The sequence below is a fragment of the Danio aesculapii genome, chromosome 18 (assembly GCF_903798145.1).
Source record: "Danio aesculapii chromosome 18, fDanAes4.1, whole genome shotgun sequence".
In the NCBI taxonomy this organism is placed as follows: Eukaryota; Metazoa; Chordata; class Actinopteri; order Cypriniformes; family Danionidae; genus Danio; species Danio aesculapii.
Window position 1 is genome coordinate 55755638 of NC_079452.1, and position 25530 is coordinate 55781167.

Below are 25530 nucleotides of genomic sequence, written 5' to 3' on the forward strand. Positions count from 1 at the left end.
CGTTATATATCAGTAATATTGAGTACAGTGATCTTAAGTCATTCACGAATTCAATGCATTCAGTAGTAAATCTTACTAAACGAATCACTGATTCAAACCAATCCGTTAAATAAACAACTCATTTAGTAATACAATCGATATGGCCCAATTCGCATACTATCCATCCTAAATAGTATTTGAAAATAGAACTAGTGTGTCCCAAATCGTAGTATGTTGAAAAGAGTATGCCAAAGGTTCCCGGATGGTTTACTATTTTCCGGTAAAAAAATTAAGTGTAAAACCGTCCATACTCTAACTGCTAATATTGCCCAAAATACATTGCGCGTTGGAAACGTGGGTGAAAAGTGTAAATAAACTACAAACATGATGGAAGCGCGAGATCAACCCACAAGTAGTGAGGCTTCGGTAATGTTTGTATGACTGTTAATTAATATCTAGCCAACTGGAAAACATTTAAATCACGTTTTCTGTGTTATATTTCATCTGCAACAATACTGAACTTATATAAAGACGTGTTTGGACATTAACGATTGAATGCATATTTATCTTGTGAGATTAACCTGCTGCTGCTTATCCATTAAGGTAAGAAATTAAATATGAAAGAAATGTGGATAATTGACAGAGCTCATAACTAAGCAACATTATGATCTTTTAAGGTAGTATGTCCCAAAGCTTGCATACTCTTCTGTTACACACTCAAAGTATATATTTTTCCTTCACAAAAAAAGTACATACTTGCAGGGCGTAGTATAAGTATGCGAATTGGGACGCAGCAAATCACTTGCTGCTGGAGTTGTGGATTTCTGAAAGCAAATGTATTATTTTTGAGACTGATCTGGCTCCATAAGGATGAACTATCGTGTTGTTTTAAAGGCCCTGCTCAAGCCCCGCCCCTCTGAGTCAGTGGTCACATGACTCATAAAGTTTGATGTCCTGCCCAAACTTTCAGAAGTTGGAAGAAGAGAAAAAAAAAAGTTAGTTAGGTTAGTGAGAGGGCTGTGATTTTCAATGCGCAGTACAGTCACTACCAATGTCTGCGTTAGAAGAGCCGTAAACTACTGGGAAAGCAACACAGACCGCGATTTTAGACAGTTTAGACACCTTAGAAAAAGTTTTAGAGATAAAGTTTGGTAGATATGCGCGTTTCCACATTTACTTGGGTGTTTTTGGCAAGCAGCAGAACACAACGTTGCCGATTTTTTTCTTCGCAAGGCTTGGATAATTGATAATTGACGGACACAGAACAGCTATTTGGGTTGTTTTGGATTAATATTTTCGCCATTTGTATGGTTGCAGCCGACTTTCCTTGAACACGGTTTCAGTTGGATAGAAACAAGAGTTTTACTTTTATCTGGAGTCATGGATCCGAACCAGCACAACCCTCCAGCCGGCCACCAGATCGTCCATGTTCGGGGAGACTCCGAGACCGATCTGGAGGCACTTTTTAACGCTGTGATGAACCCGAAGAACACCATCGTCCCCCCTTCCGTGCCGATGAGGTTGAGAAAGCTGCCAGACTCATTCTTCACGCCGCCAGAGCCAAAGTCCCACTCCAGACAAGTAAGAGACCACCCCCTCAGAAACCACAAACTGTTTCCACAAACTTTTCCTGCGCCTGACACTGCAACTGGCGCCGGGGCAATGCACACTTTCAGCCTGCAGTGTCACTGCTTATTATAGGCGTCTAGTTTGTAATAACACAGATTTAAAATATTTTTATTTGTTTGCTTATTTTTGCATGTTTAAAGAACTGTAAACATCGTATTTAGCGATAAAATGCAGGAAAATAAAGGCCGATTGCATATGACAGAAAGTCATGAATAGTAAAATAATAGTGCCATGTCAGTCTTAATTTGTAATTAAGAAATAGAAAATAAGAAAGTCTGAACCTAAAGTCATACTGCCTTACAAAGTGTAGCGAGTCAGTGTTACTGTGCAAACTAAACTACTACACAGTACAAATAATCGTTAGGTAGATTGTACATTTGAGTGGGCTGTCTGAATGATTCGGAATAAATTGCGAAATTAATTCAGACCATTTGCTAACCCGTTCGACCAGTTCATTAAAAAGAACCGACTCAAAAGATTCAATCATTTGCGATTTGGACATCGCTAGTTGTGAATCTAAACAGCTCACAGAAAACACACGGTTTGATTTTTGAAATATTACATGTTAATTTTTGTTCATTACCAGTAACAGCTGACTATTATTCAACCCTTTTGCTCGATGTACTCTTAGAACGGTCTTATTTATTTATTATTTTATTTATTTATTTATTTAAGGAGGTTTAATTTACAAACAGTATGCACATTATTAACTTTATTCTTAAGTACTTGTGATGCGAAGGAATATATTTAAAATGGCTAGTTTAAATTGAGCCTTAACAAAAAAGTTTGTGAGAACAGAAGCGATCGACTTTTTCTAGATCTTGGAATCACATCTCGCGCATGCGCACAGTTCTGCTCAAAGTGTCCCAGGACAGCCTGTTTCCTACTTCGCTCCTCCTGAAGCCAACAGCTTAGGCCACATCCGTTTCTTAACCTTTTTGTTATTGTAAACCAAACTGATAAAACGAATGAAAGCATTACTCCAGCTATAATTCAAGAATACAGCAGTGCCATATGCGTGAAGATGTATCAGTTGTTGTTTTTTTGTTTCCATGTTTGGTATTTTTTATGAATGTTTGAATTTAGTTTTGTTACTATCTTAGTTCATGTGCTTATTGATGTGCCCTTTATTTACTGGAAACTGACTCATCCTGACTCAAGTGATTCATCCCATACTTTGCTAAACCTCCATAATTAAATACATTTAGATAGACAATACAGTTTATTGAATTGAATCCATCCCACAGGGGTTAGAAAATTGTCTTTAGACATGCTCTCACACAAAAACAAAACATACATACACTTACACAATTATTTAAAAAAATGCCAGTGGGAATAAATGTCGTCTTGTACTTTAAATATTTAAATGTCTTTTTTGGACTTTATATCGTCTACCTACCAGACGAAAGTAACTTAAAGGAACCATGTAAAGGATGGGAAGAGTCTTCCACAATAGTGGAGGTTTTTCTTTTTGCCGCTACTATTAATAAATCAGTGAGAAGTCTTTGTCTCTCAGCAATTATTTTACTCGCTACGTTTACCAACCATAAAAGCTTGTTTTTGCTTTTAACAGAGAGGGAGTTAAACCAGGCTACAACGTTAAAAATCAGGACAGACTCAATAAGTGATTTATATACGACAATCAAAATTGTCCTTCTCAATATCAAAACTTTTCAGTTTTCTCAACCGCTGCCGAGCCTTTTTAAAAACATTCTCTGAGTGTTTATTGAAAGAGAATTGAAAGTCAATTTCCACTCCTAAATATTTAAAAGAACTCACCTTTTCAACTTCCTCCCCATTAATTAGCAAAGGGTCACAATATGTTCGTATTTTGTTTGTCCCAAAACACATTTCTTTCGTTTTACTAATTTTAAGCTCCAAGGAATTCTCTTGTGATTTAAAATGGACAAAATTTAGATAAATATCCAATAACTGAGTATCCTTTACACATCCCACTAGGCATGGACTGGTATATGCTTCTGATGGTATGATAACCTTGGATAAAATATCACGGTTTCACGGTTTTGTGATTACTGCTCTAAAATATATTCTTTTTAAATGTTTGGGGGAAAAAATAAAAAGTTTTTCCCCTTTGAACACAATATATTTTATATTAAGAAACATTTAAAATATTTTGGAGCAGTAAACGTCAAATTAATCTTTGACTTATGCTGTTTTCATTAGTTTCACTGATTTAATTACATAATCGACATCTTAGGATATTTTTTTTCTGTTGGAGATATTGTTGTCCTTAAAACAAAACAAAAAAAACGTATTAAAAAAATCATACATATACCGTAGGAACGGTATTGCAGAAAATTTTGGTGGTTTAAAACCCTGACTTTTTCAAACCGCGGTATACCTTGAAAACGGTTATCGTCCCATGCCCACGTTTCAGCATATGATCTGCATACTTGATAAGTGTCAGATTTTCATTGTCACAAGTTATATCATTTATATAATTAAAAAATAAAATATAAGTTATAGTTTATTTTATTAAAAAGTAAAAATCTATCTGTTTAGAATATAATTGCATTTAAATTCTTACTCCAGATTTTCCACTTTTGTCCTTTTAAATCTCATAGACTAGTTGAATAAAGTTTAAAAGAATGTTCTCGAACAAATTGTTGGACTTTAATTGGACAGTTCATCCAAAACTGAATATTGTCATCATTTACTCACCCTTCACTTGTCACAAACCTGTTTGAGAGTTTTTCCTTCTATTGAACATAAAAGAAGACATTTTGAAAACCTCTAAGCACTGACTTCCATAGTAGGAAAAACAAATACCATGGAAGTCAGTGCTTACAGGTTTCTGACATAATTGACATTCAAAATAACTTGCTTTGTGTTCAAGATAACTCATAAAGGCTTGGAATCACTTGAGGGAGAGTAAAGCAAGAGTGTGTGTGTGAATTATTTAGGTTTAGTCATAAGTCTGTTCTCTGTTTGAGAGAATTATTGCCTGTAGGGTATTTGCTTTAAATCCAATCCTAATCTAAATGTTTTCTTTATGCTAATCCTCTATCCCTGTATAGGCCAGTACAGATGCAGGTACTGCTGGTACCGTCACGCCCCATCACGTCCGGGCACACTCCTCACCTGCCTCCCTGCAGCTAGGTGCAGTTTCTCCTGGAGCACTGACCAGCATGGGTCCAGCAAACGCCCCACCTCAGCACCTCCGACAGGCCTCTTACGAGATACCCGATGATATGCCGCTACCCCCAGGCTGGGAGATGGCCAAGACCCCTTCGGGACAGAGATACTTCCTAAAGTGAGTTGTTAAAATTGTCGTGCTTGATTTAATGCATACGTCGTCACAGTTGAGTGGTGATTTATGTGTTTTGGTAAGATTCCGATTGAGGTTAAGTCTGAAATGCTGCTGGTCATTTTAGAAGTGGAAACTTTTCTTTCAATGAATTTGAGGTGTCATTTTTATATGACCGCTTTTAATGTAGTTTGACAGTTCATTTACGTGATGAAGGCAGCTTGGAAACCTGAAATACAAACAATTGAAATCTTTCAAAGTACAGTTTTTTGAAAATGCTACCATTATCATCTCTGTATAAACTCCAAAAATACAGTTTTGTGACTGGTGACATCATGTGCATGTATATTATGTGTTCAGTCTATAGGCATGCATGAGTACTTGACAAAAAAAAAACAACAGCCACCAAGACAATCGCTGCTTTTTCAATATCATACCGAATGGTTATAAGAACAGTCAGGTACTGTTTCAGATGTGTATCCACGCCTGAATGGCACGGTACAACTACAAACCATTCTCAGCCTGAAATTCTAGGCATGGTTAGAAAATTGTGCTGGGCTGGTAGAGCTATGTTTCCATCCATCTATTTTTATGTGCATTTTTGGATATTCACATGAAAAAATCGGTTGATGGAAATGACAAGATGCACATAACGTATAAAAACATCTGCACATAACTGAGTTGGATAAATTTTTATTCGATAAGAAAAGACGTGCATAAACTATGATGGAAACACTTTTACCGAACAAATTCCAGTATGCGCATTAAAATAGTCATGTGATTTTTATTTATTTATTTATTTATTTTTTATTATTTTTTTGTTTTATAAGAGATCATGTGATGATTAAAATATGTGTGAATGGAATGGCTGAGCCTATTGTAAAGCATCTGAAATGCTGTTTTGGTCATTCTAATATGCCATAACCATTTCAGTATTAGTGTTATTATATTATCAATTACCTCCAGAACTGCGCTCTGTGTCTCATGGCTTCAAACGCCACCACGCATTAACTGTGTGTCGGCATTGTCTTCAGAGAGTCTTCTAAAGGAATAGATGGATTTGAATGGAAACATGGCTACTGCCATTCTGTTATCTGGCTGCCTGTTTCTTATACCTGGCTAGGCAGAAGAGTGCAGTTTATTTATTGTTATTCAATGAAGTAAATTTAATTAAAAGAAGTCCCAAAAACAGAAATACTTGATCATCAATTAAACTCTGTTTGCATTACACTTATGTTAAAAAGGCTGTGACTGGCGCATTTGTATTACATTCCAAACAGTTCTGTTATCAGCACACACGGTGGAAAATGAAACCGTTTCCATGCTGATTTGCCTGGATTGCCCCGGAATGAAATGGTTAACCAAACAGAACTGTTCAGCCAGATAGTGGAAAAGTGGCTTATATGACTGGATGTCAACAAATAAGTAATGTTTCTTATCAAAGTATACTTAATAGTTTTTGCTGACCGTTGTGAATGGGAAATGTAATTACAACGTTGTACATTTTTCAAAAACACAAAACAAGTTTTTGAAAGTGATTGACTGAGTGGCCTCTTTTCTATATTTACACTAGTAGTAGTCAATGAACTAAACCTAAATTAAGAGAATTTCTTTCAACATGAAAACAGCTTTGTCTTGATTTTTATCTGCTTTTTATTTTTTAGTTATGCAGATTTTTTTTTTTTAAATCAAAATTTCCAAAAAGGAGTGTTTTTTTCTAGCTGCTTTAAATATCCTTGTCTTTAATACAGAGTGTGAGCCCATGTGCCAAGGTTTTCATTCTCTCCCTCTGTGTGTGTGGGTACTTAGAGCTTCTGCGGATTGGGTTTCAGAGGGGAACAAAGGCCCAGTGTAGCAGCATAGAATGACTGGAGGACGGGCCTGCCTGGTAAACTCATCTGCCTGGCTGCAGAAGCCCGTCCACGGTACATGGGCTGTACGCAGGAGGAGTTAATAGGGCACATTGAAGAAGTACATTGTGTCTTGTTGTGTCCTATTCAAGTTTGCAAGTCATTCTATATTAGGACTTCATTTTTGAATAGTTTGTGGGATGTCTGGAACAGTGACCCTCTGACCAATCGCTTCTAGACAAACATGATTAGTCTCCAATTTACTATGATAAAACAGAGAGCTTTTAAAACCAGATGTTTAGAAGAAGAACATCTGGAGAACATCTGCTTCATTTGGACCAGATCTTCAGGGGTTGAGGGACAGGAAGGGGAAAACGCTATTTGTGTAGATGGCTCACAAGACTAAGGATAATGTTTTGGAAATGTCGCAACTGCTAATGTGTCCAACAATAAGGATGACTAATCCTCAAAACTCAGCTTCAAATTTGGTCTGGCAGTTATCTGTCTTGACATGGTTGACAGAGATTTTTGTTGTTAGCATATCACTGTCGCCCCAACATATTGAAGGAGGTGATCTTTTTAACTAATAATGTAAATTGAGACCGCTACATTTTATTTTCTAGCATATGTCTTGATTACACCTTTTCAAGAGAGTGTGAGTTATTCTGCATTTATACTACTGTATTTTCTCTTTGAAATGCACATTTTATGCTAACATATACACCTGGTATCCACACTACTCCAACGCGTATGACCCATGAAAGCAAAGCGTTTTTTAAATGGTTTTAATTAGTTTAATTTTTTTTAATTTTGAAAACGCAGTGTAGTCAGACTTAGGGGTCAATCACACCGAACACTCTACATTTCTGAAAACTTGAGGTGCACCACACTGCCTTTTTATTGTTTTTAAAAAAGAGCAGTTTGCTGCACTTTTTATGTTGCTAGCAACTACTGTATCAATGGTCTTTGTGCAGGAGTGAATGACATCGGGCAATTGTTCTGCACAGAGTTGAATTTTTTTCAACTGAAGGTCCACCGAGTACTCCTTCGTAGGCACATCAGGCAGATAGAACATGAGGTGCCAGTGGTGCGGAAACTGCATGCAAACCAGTCGCTGCCAATAGAAAGCCAGTACCAAAAGGTACCTCTCACCGCAAAAAAAAAAAACATGTTTGATGCGATCTAGCCTAAAACGTATACCTTTTAAAATGGAGACATGGCTATCAACAATCACTTACTGATTATATCTTGTGCACTATTAATTATGATTCCCAGATTCATCAAACCCTTTTCATATGAATATTACTGTAAATGCAAGAATGGATGCCGATAAAGCGCACACATGCTCAGTGAGCTTGAATTGGCATGTAACATAAGGATTTTGTTTGTATAATGTGAACAGAGATCGTTCCTCTAAAAAAAAAAAGTGAAAAAACACCAGTTCTGAAATGCTTTTTAAAGTACGAATGCAGCCCCAGATCAGGTGAGCATTGTCATGATCAGTAGGACCGTGAGCCAAGTTGATCAAACTTAAAATTTATCATGATACCCTTTTAGTATTTCATTGCTTTTGCCTGATTATATAACTTCATAAGTAAAATCAAAGAACAAACTGTATTCCACCAGAGTCTGGATTAGGCATGGGCCGGTAAAAGATTCTGACGGTATGATAACCTTGGATAAAAATATCATGGTTTCACAGTATTGTGATTACAGCTCAAAAATTTATTTTTTGTTAAATGTGTAGGTAAAAAACAAAAACTTTTTCATCTTTGAAAACAATATATATATACATATTTTTGAAAGATTTATAATATTTTGGAACGGTAAACATGTCAGGCTAAATAATTCAAATCAATCATTGACACTTGCTGTCTTCATTAGTTTCAAAAACACAGAAATCTTTACAATTTAAAATGGCATCTTTGGATATTTTTTCTGCTGAAGATACTGTTGTCCTAAAAAAAACATAAATAAAAAAATCTTACACCTACCTTAGGAACGGTATTACAGGAAATTTTGGTGGTTTTAAAACCTTGACTTTTCCAATACCTCGAAAACAGTTATCGCCCCATGCCTAGTCTGGATCAGCTCGCTGAGTTTAGTGGCACATTGTCTTCAGCTGTCAGCTTTATAACAGTTATTATTCATTTCATATTTAGGTCCAATTTTCTGGGCAATCATAGATTAACCTTAATTAAACAGTTCTTTTACGAAAGTGCTAAATAAATATCAGTTTAACTTGTTAATATAAAATTGAAGAGTTCTTTTTCTGTGCCACTCTCATTGCACATTGAAAGTGTAGTTAGGCTCTAGGATCACCTGAGGCTTCATGAAGTTTGTCCTGGGAACAGAAAAGCACTCCAGTTTATAATCAGGCCCTCTTCAGATGATGGCTGTAAGCCAGCCTGTTTAAAACTGTGATTAGCTTGTATTACTTTCAGATGACCACTACTGTTTTGTACTTGTGTGACCCTCAAACAAACTTTTCTTCTAAGGCCAGAGATTTTTTTGAGTATATGTTGTACCATTCATTGTGGTTGCAGAAAAGCAGATGGCGTTGTGCCGTATATCCCGATGGATCTTGCTTTTGGCCACATGTGAGTCACACAGCTAAGGGAAGTCTGACAAGCAGCCTGGTTTCCGTTTCGGTATGAATGAAAGGGCAGTTTGTGAATCCGCTCAGTAGAGATAGTGGAGAGAGAGAGAGAGTGAGCATGAGCGAGTTGCTTTATTCATCCAGTGACACTCATGTGACCCGGTCAGATATAGACAAACAAGCAAGATTGAGAGACTCTGAACACACAGTAAAAGATCTATCGCATTAGAGCTAGTTAGATTTTAGCCATGAACAGTTACACTGTAACCTTTTTGTCCTTCTATATTTAGTTCACCCTTTGCTCATGCCTCAGTGGTGTCCCGTGACACTTTGATAGCAGGAAGAAAATGACAGGAAGCACAAAGCTATCAGAAGTCGTAATCAACCTGCAACACCCAGTCATTTGAAGACCATTTCAGCGCTGCCTCAAAAGCCCGGGATTATAGGGAACTAGTCCTGTGGTGCTTCCAGATGTTATGAATGTAAGAAAAGCAATACCGTGTTTTCTGGATTGCAAGTGACTATAAGTTACAATGGGTACAATTTCGTCATTGAGAGATTAAAACTTTGCATTGGTGTTTAAGTGTACATTTAAATGGCAATGATATATTAAAATGGAAAAGGTTCAGATGTGCAGATGACAAGCCACTAACAATGCTGTATTGTATATGAAAAGCCAGTAGTTGCTGATGTCAATTTGCAAAGAAACTGTTGCTGAGTAGACAAGTAGTATTAAAGATGCTGTATAGTCCATTGTTGATTGCAGATTGCACTGCAACCATTTTCACAAAATTATCCTTTTCCGTTTTACACCGAGATAATACTGTTTCCGTTCAGTTTTTAGTTGAAAGTGTGTTTTCAACACTTCCTTAAGGCCAGTGCACTGAGATTTTTGCTCATGCTTATTGCCTTATGACTAAAAGGCCGGCAAAGTTTACGTGTATACCAAAGCGGCAAGAGTAAAAGTAAGGCTGGGCGATGTTAAAAATAAATAAATAAATAAATCACGATATAATTTTTCATATTATTCGTTATCGATAATTATTGAATATTTTTTTAACAATACATTTTTTTTGTTATTTAACCACTTTATTTTAATGTACCAACATTAAGACATAGATTTAATAGTCAAAAATATTTAAACACAATATCTGATCTTCTTCATAATTAAAATAAACATGAGTGTTAAATAGACTCTTAAACTTGATAAATACAATTTACAAAGTGTGTGCAATGGTAAAGTGTAAACACTGAACAATCAAAGCAAACTTTAAGGTCTGAATAATAATGAAACAGTAAACATCAATCTCTGTAAACATATGTAAAATTATGATAATCAAATCTGAGCTTTCAAGTTAAGGAACTAACTATCATTATTCAAATACATATTGCAACATTACAAATTGTGAGGTTGAATGACTATATTACCCCCTATGCTAAACATGGGGTGCTGGTGGCTGGGATGCACAAGAAAAGAAACCAAAAAAGCCACTCTGGCGACAAACTTGCATCCTTTTTTATTTCCAGTCTCCTCACTGCTGCTATACGGCACTCATTTTCATATGTGTTGTTATTCTCACCTGAAGTAACAACCGCAAGTGCGTGGTTTTCTTCACTATTTTCAATGCGCTTTGTGCTCGCGCTCCCGTGGCATCTCTCGTAACTAGGCGCCCTTTTCTCAGAGGATGACAAATGGACAAGCCTTTGCTGCAGCTCCGATGCAAGTTTATGGAGAAATGTAAAAAGCACTGCAGTGTTTGGATGCTCTGTGTTTGCCTGAGGTAATTAGTCTGCCGTTATTGCTAAAATGTGTATACTGTATTCCATACAGTGTGAAGCAGATTGGTTAGTTCTGCTTGCATGAATCAAGGTGTGCCTGCGGCATTCAGAAAAGTTCAGATGTTTTTTAACTAGGTATATCTGAAAAATGTAGCACGTCACGTGTGTACCGCTTCAAAAGTTGAAATGACAAGCTTGCACCCTAAGCTTATTGGCAAGGCGCTTCCAAGGCGCATGCTCAGCAGCCACCTTTTAATACAACTATAGCGCTACATACCAAAATTTTGTTCTATATTTATATTGGTGTTCGGTCAATAAACATCGATACTGTTTATATCGCATAGCCCAAGTGTGATTTTATTTATTTATTTATTTATTATTTCTTTTTCTTTTTTCTTTTCTTTTTTTTTTCTTAAGTCTTGATGCACCACATTTTAAAACTGGTCGAACAATGAGATTCGTACTTTTGTTCCGTTTCTGCTGAACTTAGAGTAAACATGACTTTGTGGCGCTTAACAAAACAGTCTTGGCAAGCACATTTGTAATGACAAAGAAGATTCATAGAGGCAAGTATTTTGAGTTTTTCATTAAGCGCCGTCTAATGTCAGGGGGTGATTTTGCAAATTCCCTCTGCTTATCCCCAATGAAAATCACCATGTACAAATGCTGAAAAATGCTTTGGAAAATGCTGACAATAAGTCATAATTTATCCTATTTTGAAAGAAATTGATCCAAATCGGTGTGCTTTGGGGGGGTAGAGAGTATATACAAGAAAGTGTGGGGAGCAGAGAGCTGGGAAGGAACAGCATAGGACCTTGAGGCAGGAATCAAACTCGGGTCGCTGTGAACACCAGAGTGTCATGTATCGACACACTAACCACTACACCTTTGGCGCAGACACAAATTAGCTACTTTAATTATAAATTACATTTCTGCTGAAAAGATAAAGGGGTTACTTTTCATTTTAGGTAATTTGTAGAAAGCTGAAAATCTGTAACCATTTACTTCCATAGTATTTGGACATTATTTACATTTATATAATTCACTTTGGAATATAAGTTGAAGCATTTTACACTTGAACACTTGTTATTTACACTTGTCTTCTGGCAAATTGTAACAGTAGTGAACTTTACAGATCACTGTTTACAAAAAAGTGATGCACAAACATTATACAATTCTAATTCTTTGCTGTAACTGAAACAGCACTTTAAAAAGTGGTGATTTAATATAGAAATATGAGCTGTAAGGGAAAAAAAAAGTCATAGCCTAGTCTTTTTTGAAGTTGGAGACTTCCCAGGTCTCCATCCCCTGTTTTCCCCTCTTGTTTTCCTGCTTTCATTATTAACCCTGTGGAGGACAGAAGTGGGAAAGGTCAACATGATGTGTTGACCTTTCCTCTCTTTCCCTTTTTCCCCAACAGTTTACTGTGAGCTTTGATTTATAATAGACTGGGACCGAGGGGAAGGAGGAGGGGGGGACTCAGGGCGGTTGAGGGTCATCTTGTTTAGTTCTAGCCTGCCTGTTTTTTTGGGACCACAGGAGGAGGGGGGGGTTAAGTTCACAGGGCACTAACACTGAGACCAGGGTCATAAACTAATGAAGGATTCTAATTTGGAGAATGTGGCCAAATAGAGGGGCTAATCAGTGTTTCCGTTGTCTTATTAAAGCCAGGGACTCTGTAGGAGGGGGGTTTAGTCCATGGGAGGCCGAGAAGGGCCCTCGGGTATGTGGACCCCAGCTATCACAGGGATTAGATCCTCTGATGGGAACCACCGTTACCCCTCCACCCACTTTAAAACATGCTGTTTTTAATTACTATACAAAGGTGTGGCTCAGAGTCTTTCCTCGAGGCAAAGTTTGTTACCGATTGCTGTCACAAACTTATTTCTCATCAAGAAATGTAATGAAATACAGCTGATAAGAAGAGTTTTAAAAAGTTCTACCATTTGTTTGTGGAGTTAAAGGACGTGACCTGTCATAAGAGTACAAGGGGATCTGGTGGTGATGGTAAACGCATGGTGTTAAGTGATTTAATGGACACTGTTTGGTTTTCGTAACTTACTCTGCCGCTAGATCAGTGTGGCCTCAAGGTTCGTAAACTAAAAACTGCCCCCACTGTTTCCTTCCTGCTGTCTGCTCCCACCATGGGATTTTCTTAGCTTGGGAAGGAGGTGAGCTTGATTGGGCACACTTGAAAAACACAAGGACACATGATGGCAGGGTTTTCCCTGGATGGGTATCATTAGGATTCTTTTATTGCTTGTGGTTTGTGGCTGAAATCTGCAAACCTGCATACGCACACATACTTGGAAAACATCTAAGTTAGAGATACATACTGTAGTAGCTATTGGAATTGGAAAAAATAACTATTTATTTAATGTTTCATGTGTGCTTGGTTTCTTTATTCATTTAGATTAACTTTCAGCCAACACTTAATCTTTAATAGCACCAATAATAAAAATAAATAATGTGTAAGGCTGTAATTAAGTGTAAGGGTTGGTTTGTCTGTTTCCTTGCTTGTTTTTCTTTTTTCCCTTTGTTGTTGTTTTTTGTCTCTCTTTGTATATTTGCGTGCAATCACTTTTACTGCATTTTGTATCCTTATAATGCTACTGGCCGCTTGCTGTGTTGTGGGGTGGGTTCTCAAAGACATGATCATGCATATAGTATTTGTTATTAATGTGCCTAATGAGTATTGCCAGACAGAATTTGTAGACATTTTTGGCTATATCTGCAGAGAATTTTGCAAAAAATCTGTGGATTATTTGGGAGTGTCATAACTAAAAACTGAATATGTGAAATAAAAAAATATTAACTTTTAAACTTTTATTTAATGTTTAAAATGCAAATCCATCCAGATACACTTATTTGGTAAACAAAGCAAGTCTATCATATAATATATCTACTAAAAGAAAGAAATATTACTTTACAATCTGTATTGTAAATAAATCAAATCAACATTTTCATATTAGTCAATAATATTACTGAAATTAATTTCAAAACTGAATAAATGTAAATTTGCTCGCATTTACACAAATAAATAAGTAATTCAATGATGGGCTAAAAGTCCTGCGGATTTCTGCACGCGCAGATTCTGTGTGGGCCTACTGATGGGTAACAAGGTGGCAACTCAAGGTGTACTGAAATTCACTAGTTTGAATGTTAAGGGACTTAACTCCACGATGAAGTGAAATAAACTTCTTAACTATTTAAAACTGTGCAATAAATAAATAAATTACAATATTTCTAAACATTTTTTCTATTGTACATCATTAAGTAGCTTGAAGTAGGGCTGGGCGATTAAACTGATATTGATATTTGTCAATGGTGAATACCAAAAAGATTTGGTATGTATTTTCAGTATGAAGCGCTATAGTTTTATTAATATGTAGCTGCTTAGTGCACGTCTTGGAAGCAATGGCAATAAGCTTAGGGTGTAAGTTTGTCATTTCCAATAGAGGCACACGACTTGCATGACACGCATATGGGAGGGACTCGCACATGTGCACAAGCAGCTCACATGTAACTCGTGTGCATTTTCCAGGCGCTACTAGTTGAAAACATCTAAAAAAAAACACTTTTCTGAATGCGTCGAGCGCACCGCGATTCATGTAAGTAGAACTAATCAATCTGCTTCACAATTTGTATGGAATATACACATTTCAGTAATAACGACTAATTACCTCAGACAGACACAGCGCACCCAAATACTGCAGTGCTTTTTTTCTGCACTCAAAAAAGTATTTTTTTTACTTGTTCAAACTACTTAATTAAAATAAGTAGTAGATTTCATTGGGATAACTTAATTTTTTATGTTCATTTAACATAAATTTGTTAAAAGTGTTAAGTTAACTTAATCGATTTGTGTTTGGTCAACATGAATGCATTATGTGGAACCCTGCATTTTTTACAGTGTGAGAAAACGCTTGATGGTCGCTTAGTTACGAGAGATGCCATGGGAGCGCGAGTGCAAAGCCCATTGTAAATTGTGAAGGAAACCACGTGTTCGGGCTTGTCACTTCAGGTCAGAATAACAACACGTGAAAATGAGTGCGGTGGCTAGCAACAGTGAGGAGATGGTAAATAAAAAAGGATGCGAGTTTGTCGCCAGAGTGGCTTTTTGGTTTCTTTTCTTGTGCATCCCAGCCACCAGCACCCCATCTGAAAGATTGTTTAGCATAGGGGGTAATATAGTCTTTCAACTTCACAATTTGTAATGTTGCGATGTGTATTTGAATAATGATGGCTGGTTCCTTAACTTGAAAGCTCAGATTTGATTATCATAATTTGTTTTGTTTAAAGAGTTTGAGGTTTACTGTATCATTATTATTCACATCTTACAGATGTTGACCTACTTTTACCATTGCACACACTTTGTAATATTTTATTTTTTTATGTTTAAGAGTCTCTAAAACTTATGTTAATTTTATTATGAATAGATCAGATGTTCTGTTTAAAAAATTGTGTTTTGACTATTAGAATTTTTAAAAATAGACTAGGACTATTTGACTTAGTAATGTTGGTAATTTAAAATAAAGTGGTTAAATAACAAAAAAGTCCTAGTATTTCTAAATGTATTGTTAAAAAATATTCAATAATTATTGATATCGAATGATGTGAAACATGATATCATAAAATGTATTTATTTATATATTTATTTTATTTATTTATTATTTTTTTTGCAATATTGCCCACCTCTAGTTTGGAGTGAAAAATGAGGTCAATAATAGTATCTCATTTATTATCTTATTACTTTGCAAGGATCCATTAAATTTATCAAAATAAGAGTTGCATAAGTTAATTTGTGAAATTCTGATGTTTTTTTGTTTGACAAAAAGTGATTAATTAGGCTATAACTGAATTTATTTCACCAAAGGAAATAAATAGTCTTGTGTGAACGAATGACCAAAATATATAAACAAACAAAAACTAAATCACATTTGTGTGTTTCCGTATCAGTATTGTGGAGAAAGTGTGCTGCTCCTGGAAGTGTTACAAGTCCAGACACACACTGCTAGCGTAGACAGTCTTTGTTATTGAGTGCTGCAGTCTTCTGGGGTGGCCTGTTTTCTTTTGGATTTTCCTCGCACACTCAAACTCCATTTTTCTCTGGCCAGTTGGGAAAATATTTGCTTTTCTGCCTTTCCCCCTCTCTGAACGGCCGTACAGGCTAAATTCACATCCGTCTCAATTTCGAAACAGTTCATTAGGGTTTTACGGACAAAATATAGACATAACAGTATCATGAGGAGTATTGAGTTCATGTGATTTTTAACTTTATCTTCAGCCACTCCTGTCTGTCTTTAAATCCATTCATCGGGAGGCCCGGTGTGAATTGAATTGCACTTTTGTATGTGTGAGTTTGGAGCAGGCGTGTTGTGTACCACTTTTGGTCGTTTCTTTGATGGCTAACGGTTTGGCCATCTGGGTCAGGCCTCTCTGGCTAGCTCCATTTGTAGCACATTTGTGTGGAGGACGCTGGAAGGGAGTGAAAGTTTGCTATTGCAAATGTGATCAACATCACAGGGATAGGCTGTCCTTCCCACAAGCCCAGACCACAATCATACTTTTGTTTCATGCATGATCAAGGCCTTTTTATAAGCCTATCTCCTAAAGTTGGGCGGTATCACTCTGCTGGACTGTGGGACGGTTGAAATGTAGTGATATTCAGTTACACTGTTAATATTGCAGTGGACAGAACTGATTAATGCGCTTTTCATGTGGTTTTCAAAGGTTACAGGGCAATGTCTTCATCAAGTCACGATGAGAAGGATTTTATGAGGTTATTAGTGACAGTGAAACCAGAATTTGTTGATTGTTTCTGAGCATTGATATAAAACTCAAATGATGTTTTAGTATCTTGCAGCTTCAAACATGAGACCGAATTTAAAGTCAAACCATCCTAATTCAAGACTTACGTTTTAGTTTTCTGAGCTTTTTGTGTGCAAATGGATAATTGGAGACAAATTCTCTCATTGTTTGCACTCTCTCTTGTTGTTCTAAACCTGTATGAGCTTCTTTTTTATGTTGAACCCAAAAGAAGATATTTTTAAGAATGTTGGAAACTGATTCGTTCATGTTTTTTTTTGTCTTAGTCCCTTTATTAATCTGAGGTTGCCACAGCGGACTGAACCACCAACTTATCCAGCATATGCTTTACGCAGCGAACGCCCTTCCAGCTCCAACCCATCACTGGGAAACACCCATACACTCTCATTCACACACACACACTACAGACAATTTAGCTTCACCTATAGTGCATATCTTTAGACTTATGGGGGAAACCGGAGCACCCGGAGGAAACCCACATGAACACGAGAAGAACATGCAACAAATAGTATAGTACAACAGCACTGATAGTGCCCTCGACTACCACTTTTCAGCATTCTTCAAATTATCTTCTGTTGTATTCAACACATTACAATACATTATGAACAACTTGGTAACTATTTAGCATTTGGGTTTAGCTATATGACCCTCAATCTCTTGATCTGCTGGTTATTCATAATTATTAAGGTAACATTAGCAGTTAAGTATAGGTATGTGATTGGATAAATAATATATATTGTACATATTGTCAGATGGTTTTTGTGAAGCGTTTATAAGGTTACTCTTAAATAGGATCTAAAACATAATATACAATATTTTGGTCATATGCCTCAGTTTTTTTTAAATCATGTAAGAGCACACATCGAGATTTGAACTCATTGTACTCCATGTGACCAGCCGACTCATTTAGATCCTGCTTTGTCACTTGTTAGATTACAGTGGACTCATTTTTGTAATGTTTGGCTTCCCAGGTCAGAGTGAATTCATTTCTCAGCTCGACTAGTGTGAAACATTTACTTTGAGCAAATGTGTGTTTGTCAAGCTCTGGCTTTATTGACCACACACAAACAAGACACTTTCCTGTGTGTGTGTGTGTATGTGTGTACATATAGAAAGCGGAGTTCACCAGACCAGTGTTTACCCAGTCTTCATGTAACACCTTTGCCCCAGACATCAATGCTCCTACTGTCATAGTGGAGCAAACGGAAGAAGGACCTCTGCCTGTGTATTCAGACCAGTCAAAACACTCTTTACATTTATCAACAGTGTAGTCAATGTGTTGAATGTGACGCATTCATTTTTAGAATTGCTTAATGGTATTTATACTTCTGGGCTGTTGAATACTTGATTGTGATTGGCTGATGAACATTTAAAGGTATTGGATTATCTTCAGAATAAGGCATGGCTGAAGTAGTTCAAAGACTATAGAATACCCAAGACATGTCAATCATATTGGGGAAAATTGTAATGGTCAATATTGCGAATGAAACCTGTCTACTAGTACAGGAGTCAATCAGCGATTGCTAGAGACTGCTGTTTCTCTGGGGGAGAAGCTCAGACCCAGACATATGCTTTTTATGACGGTTTGTCAATATATTCACATAAAGCTTGACATCTCTGCTTTTAAAAGAACTACACTTGAAAACAAACGTTTTCTGGTTTTGTAATCTGTATGAAATGAACGTGAGGTACAGTCCGTCCTGTCAAACGCGCATCACATGACGGTAGCAACTACTCGAATGCTCACAAACTCAAGTGTGTCTGTCCAGTGTTGCCAACTATTTTCAATGAAAAGTAGCTCAAATCTGCCCAAAAAGTAGCTAAATGTTGACAGAGGACGTCATGCATTAATTTGCATATCAATGACATCATCACGTACTCTCTGAGGCGCCGTGTATTATATTATATAAAAAAATTACATCCAGATGCACAATAAATAGGTTCTTAACATATTACTTTGCGTGATGACATCATTGCGTAATCGCAACTCAAAACTGCTTCTTTATGAACTATACAAAATTATAAATGTTTTCTCAAGTTGGCTGGCCATCTCCGCAAAAAACATGATTTGAAATATGTCCATTTAGATTTTATGAAAAATATAGTTAACTATTTGTAAAATACAAACACTTTTTGATAAGAATGTTTTATTTTTAAATATAACACTGATAATGAGCTTTCTTTTAAACAATCACAGCTTGTGTACTTACTTTTTTTAACTTATGAAATTAACACATTTGTGAAAGTGACGACAATTATAGCACTATTGGAATTTATTGCTACCTAAATTACCAACAGTTATACATGTTAACAAATATCAGTAAATTAACAGTTATGAAAAACAATCTGAGCTAGCTATTTACCTTGTGGTATGTGTATTTAAATGTGATATGTGTGTGTTGAGTAAAGCCTGCAGCCACTTTTTAAAAATTGCTAAAAGTAGCCAAATGAACATTAAAAATTGCTAAATTTGTCGCTAGGTGCTTTTTTAAAAAGGGTAGTATGAAAAGTTGCTAAATCTAGCAACAAAATTGGTAAGTTGGCAACACTGTATCTGTCTGCGGACTGCGAGACGGGGGCGTAACATGAAGGGGCGTAACTTGCAGTTATTGAGATCCCATTGAAACACGTGAGATGTCGCAACGAGATGTTGTTGGCAAGATGGTGGAAATTCACAAGATCCACAACCAATTAATTTGATATTTTATTCTATTCATTCATTTAGCAACTTCACTCACTGTCTTCTTCATCTGTTTTGTTATGACAGTTGGCCTACTCTGCGTCGCCCCCATGTTTGTAAATAACAGTACAATGGCAAGCATGTGAAGTATGAAAGTCTCCGCAACTCGCAGCTGTACATTAATAACTGTTATGGTTGGGTTTAAATTTGGGGAAGGTGTAGACGTTAATAACTGATAGTTGGGTTTAGGTTTGGGGAAGGTGTAGGTGTTAATAACCTTAAAAAAGGCTGATTTTGTGTGATTCGGACATTTAGAAATGAAACTTATGAGACTGTTGTTTAGTTTTATTGTTAATTCCAAATATGTAATGTCATAAGCTTAGATAACAGTTTTGGAGAATTTGATGTTTCTCCATGCAGACAGGCTGCCCAAACATACTACCTGAGAGGCATTTGAAAGAGATATATATATAAATTCATCAGCAAATTTACATAGCTATAATGTACTTTTAAAAACTTCATAACAATAATAAATGAGAAATATTAGTTCTGCTGTTGTTTGTAAAGCCCAGTTTTGATGTTATAGGACGTTCCAGCCTGATCTCATGAGAAAACGTAAGTATTGTACATTTTGTGAGTTTAGTGGCTAATTCGTACGAGTTCAGTAGATCAGTACGATTTTAAAAAGGAGACATGGCACCCAACCCCACCCCTAAATCCAACCGTCATTGGGTGATGAGCAAATAGTACGAATTAGATCGTACGAATAAATACGAATTAGCCGCTAAATCAAAAAGTTACGAATTGGCGTGAGATTGTGTTTGACGTTCTCATGTCGCCATCATTGTCTCAACATGTAGAGAACCAAACTCTTTTATGCCTCATTCCCACTAGCAGCGACTTTGTGGCTGCCTGTCGCTCTGGGTGCCGACCTGCTGCAAACGCAGGTCTGTGTAGGTGTACAGCTCAGAAAACACAACCAGCCTCTGAGCGAGCTTACGTAATATTGGTGCTCCTATTGGCTGTCGCTCGAGAAAGTCGCTCGAAGGTGAAGTCTCAACTTTGTTGCGTTGCTCGACACGACCACCTGGTCACCAACGGTCACTGTCGCTTACATAGATTGAGGTCGCCGGAAGTCGCTCACTCTCCGTTGAAATGAACCGTCGCTTGTCGATTTGACACTGAGAGTCGCTCGTAGTGTGAATGAGGCTTGACTGTTCTTACCGGTGCCCGAACTTGTGTACACAACCTAATCATTCATAAACTCTGGAACCAGGGAGTTGATTGAGACGCACCCTAGAGCTGCATCTGAATTTGCATACTATAGTCTTCACTTAAATCTGAATTTACTTAACAATAGTTGAGACGTACATCTGTCAGGTTATTATCACATGACTCGCCCATGTCAGGTCTGTTGCTTCACTCTCATTCATAAACTCTCTTGTGTGGCCTCATGGGAAAGTAAAGTGTCCATCAAATACGCACTTCAGAATTTCAACAGAAGTAGTAGGTCATCCGTGTACATTTTGGCTACTGTTTTCGAATACAAACAAACTGCGGGTCTCACTTAATTTTTTCACCCACTATATAGCATAGACAAATGCAATTCTGGATGTAGCCTTTTGAGTTGATGACAAAAAAATATGAAAAATATATTTAGATGTGGTAACAGTTGTAAAAATGTGTACAATTTAATCTGATCCATTGAAGTATAAGAAAGATAGACAACTTGGGTGTGCATTTATTCCTTTCATGATGAAAACCAGTCTTTTCCTTTCTCTAAATAAATTAAATAATTTAACTTGGTCTTTTTTTGCATTAAAGCATGGCTTGTGTCAAATGTGAGAACTTTGTAACCTTTACCCAGGTTTCTCTCTCTCCGACTCCGTTAACTCGCTGCTTTGTCCCCTGGCCCCTGTGATATGAGCCCTCCTTCAAAGAGGAACTTAAATCCGGCCAGAGGTCAGCAGGTCGCTCAATAATCTCTCCTGATGATGTCCTGCTGACGGAAGCTCAGTCACTCATCCAGCCGTCCCGTTGCACACTCGCTCGCTCAGCCGTGAGGGAGAAATAGAGAGGCGATGTCCTCTTTCTATTCTGACCAGCAGAATTCAGTCATTCATAATGGCCGCCTAGCTCTCTGTGGCCTCATTAGAGACATGTTAGCATGTTATGCTATGCTAAGCTACAGACAGTCTTTGTAAGGATCTGATGCAGATGTTGTTTGTAAGTCAATGTTTTTAGAGGGGAACGTTCACCCAAAAATTTAATTGTCAGGATTTTGGGGTAAATTACCAATTAAACAGTAGCTATGTTTCCATCCAAAAATGAGAATTATCTTTATGCACAAAACAGGAATACCGCATGAATTAAATGCAAATAAAGCGGCATTTCAATCCAACAAGTTGAAGAGAACAAAATCGTCACTTCCTGATTAACTGCCGCCAAATATCAACAGTAAAAATGGAATTTGCTGCGGTAGGAGAAGCTGCGCGAATCTTTTCTTCATTTAATAAATGACTTGCGCTTCAGAAGATGATGCCGATACACAATGAGCATGTGGTGGCGTTCGAAGGCATGAGACGTAAAGCACAGACACTCTAGACGGTTCTGGAGGTAATTAACAATGTAATAACACCAATATTGAAATGGTTATGGCCTTTTAGAATGACCAAAACAAAACAATGTGGTCAGCCTGCTGGTTTGTCCATTCCCACACATTTTTATCATCACAAGATCTCTTATAATAAAATCACATCTCCTTTTTTAATGCGCATACTGGAATTTGTTCGTTGAAAATGTTTCCATTGTAAGTTCATGCGCATCTTTTATCAAATAACAAGTTTATCCTACTCAGTTATATGCAAACGTTTTTCAATACGCATTTTCAAAATGTATGCGCATCTTGTCGTTTTCATCAACTGTTTTTTTTTTTATGTGCAAGTCCAAAATGCGCATAAAAATAGGTGGATGGAAATGTAGCTAGTGTTTACTAGCTCTTCAGTGAATCGTCCTTCAATAGTGACATTTGTATTAAACTGAACTCAATCTGTTTAATTTAACTAGAACTACATCAGCATTGAATTTTCCACAATATGAAATAATGTTGTAGATTTTTATTCTCTTTTCTTCATCTACGTTAAGCTGTTTGACCCAGTCTACATTGAAAAAGCACTACAAAAATAAAGATGACTTGTAATGCAGAGACATGCTACTCAAATGTAATTCTTAGATCAAGTAAAAAAAAATAGTTAAAATTGTTTTAATGTATTTTAAAATGTGATTTATTTCTCTAATTATAAAGCTGACAAATAGTATAGGCAAGGGCTGGTATAAGATTCTGACGGTATGATAATCTTGAATAAAAATATGAGGGTTACACTGTATTGTGATTACTGCTCTATAATAAGTTCTTTTAAAATGTCGAGGTAAAAAACAAAACCTTTTTTTTCTCCTTTGAACGCAAAATATTTTATATAAAGAAACAATTAAAATATTTTGGAACAGTAAACATGTCAGGCTAAATAATTCATATGAAACATTCACGTCTGCTGTTTTTTCAAAAACAAAGATTTCTTTACAATTTAAAACTGCATCTTTTTTTCCAGCTGGAGATACTGTTGTCCTAAAACAGTAAAAAAAATAAATACATTTTTACACATACCTTAGGAATGGTATAGCAGAAAATGTTGGCGGTTTAAAACCTTGACTTTTCCAAACCGGGGTACACCTTGTAAATGGCTATCGTCCCATGCATAGTTAGTACACTAGTATTCAGTGTCACATTATCCTTTTTTAATTATTCTAACATGTTGATATGTTTTGTTATAATTTTATTTAGAAATACTTATTAAAATTATTAGAACTTATTAGAAACCATAATGCAAAAATGGACCGAGTATGCCATTGCAAATAATGTGTGATAATGTGCATCAAAATGAATTCTGATTTTGTGACTCCTAACATAATCGCTTTGTTCCCCGTTTTTCTTTTTTTTTCTTTTTTAATAAAAAATAAATAAATAAAACACAATTAAATAATTTTCAGAAATTTTTAAGAACAGCAAATCATTTATTATAAAACCCTTGTAAAACACACTTAAATTGCAATATTATAGTGTATAAATTATAATATTTTTGTTTCAATAAAACAGTTTAATTCATTAACCATGTTTGACATTATATAAAGCTCAATCTTTGCTAACGACTTCTCTTAAATCCTCAATTCATTCTTTAATTTGAGAAAAAAAAACAATAATACAACAAAAAATATTTATGATAAAAGTTTAACAACATTGAATATTACATTTAAAAGTATAACCATGTAGCCATGAGACTAATGTAGTGAATAATTGTATTGCTTTCACATCTTTAAGCATTGCAATTAGTGTAAACTCATTCATTCATTTTCCTTCAGCTTAGTCCCTTTATTCATCAGGGGTCGCCGCAGCAGAATGAACCGCCAACTTATCCAGCATATGTTTTACGCAGCGGATGCCCTCCAGTACTTGAAAACACCCATACACACTCATTCACACTCATACACTACAGCCAATTTAGTTTATTCAATTCACCTATAGCGCATGTCTGTGGCCTTGTGGGGGAAACCGGAGCCACCGGAGGAAACCCACACGAACACGGGGAGAACATGCAAACTCTACACAGAAATGCCAACTGACCCAGCTGGAACTCAAACCAGCGACTTTCTTGCTGTGAGGTGACAGTGCTAATCAGTAAGCCACCGTGTCGTCTATTATTGTAAACTTTTTGTATTCATTTTTTTTTAAACTCAAGAACAAGTCACAAATATTTCTAAGCAACCTTTAGTCTGAAATATGCCTTCACCAGATAGTCAGTAGTGAATGCCATCTTTGCACTTTCACTATTGTGAAGACGACTCATCCAGGATATTCTCCATATTCCAATGGCAAATATGAGTTATTTTTGAAAGCAAAGTGGAAAACTCACAGCGCTGACGAAGTTGAGCGCAACTGTGAGAAGCATTCATCGCTGCACCTCGAGCTCTGCTGCGTTATAAATAACTGCAGCACAATAAACAGGGCCCTGATAATTGGGCCATCAATCATGTCGAGCGCTTGGGTGGGTCTAAGCCCAGTGCCGTGAGCTCGCTAACCTCCCCTCTCCACCTACTGCCACCTCCTCCTCCTCCAGCGCTCTCTGGTTTCACGAGCGGTGATAACAGCTGGAGAGGAAATCAGGAAGTGAGCTTCTATAGAGGACTGTCTCCTTTAGTGTCGTGGAGTGATTCCTGTGTGGTCATGGCTCAATGTGATTTGAGTGCCAGAATCCCCACCTCCGCTCTCCATGTCTATTGGCTATAAAGCAAAGACCTGCTACCAGGGTTGTAGACCTCGCTCTTTGTCTGTTTGTCATTGCCCCAGTCGGTCTTTTCAGTACTTAGTCTGGAAGTAGTGCTCCAGAAAGAAGGTTGCAGGCGTCTGGCTGATGATGTTTGAAGCTCTGGAGGGTGTTTGTGGGGGTCTCTTGAGGGGACGTCGATGCTGTCTATGCTTTTGTCTGCATCTCTGGCCCCATAATCTTCAATAATGCTTCTCAGCTGGTGGCCCCCCGAGCGATCTGTAATGGCCCTGAACGGCGATTGTGTGTTTTCTGTGGGAGTGTGGGGATACTGTTGCCATAGGTGTTAGTTTGTTGGTGTGAAAGTGCAGTCGGTCTCATTAATCTGCACTGATGAGTGATCTTAACTGGTCATTTGTTGACATTGTTAAAGCCGAGCTGAATGTTGTGGTGCATCACTATGTTAATGAATACTTTTAATGTTTCGTTTTGTTTACATTAGCACAATTTCAGGTCATTATAGTTGCATGATAATGGACCTTTGTTGCATGGATGAAATGTCATTGTCTGCTGCATGAAAATAGATATCTTACCATCAG

The 25530-nt window shown here is 36.9% G+C and overlaps 1 protein-coding gene across 2 annotated transcripts in view; it reads left to right on the forward strand.

The window, feature by feature from the left end:
- The first annotated feature begins 942 nt into the window (after positions 1-942).
- The window catches only part of yap1 (Yes1 associated transcriptional regulator), a 77072-nt gene continuing 52484 nt past the window's right edge, over positions 943-25530 (forward strand). For both annotated transcript variants that reach the window (XM_056478816.1, XM_056478817.1), the window contains exons 1-2: positions 943-1560; positions 4647-4882. In XM_056478816.1, the coding sequence (XP_056334791.1) occupies positions 1360-1560; positions 4647-4882 (437 nt within the window). In that variant the 5' untranslated portion in view covers positions 943-1359. The remainder of the gene's footprint in view (positions 1561-4646; positions 4883-25530) is intronic.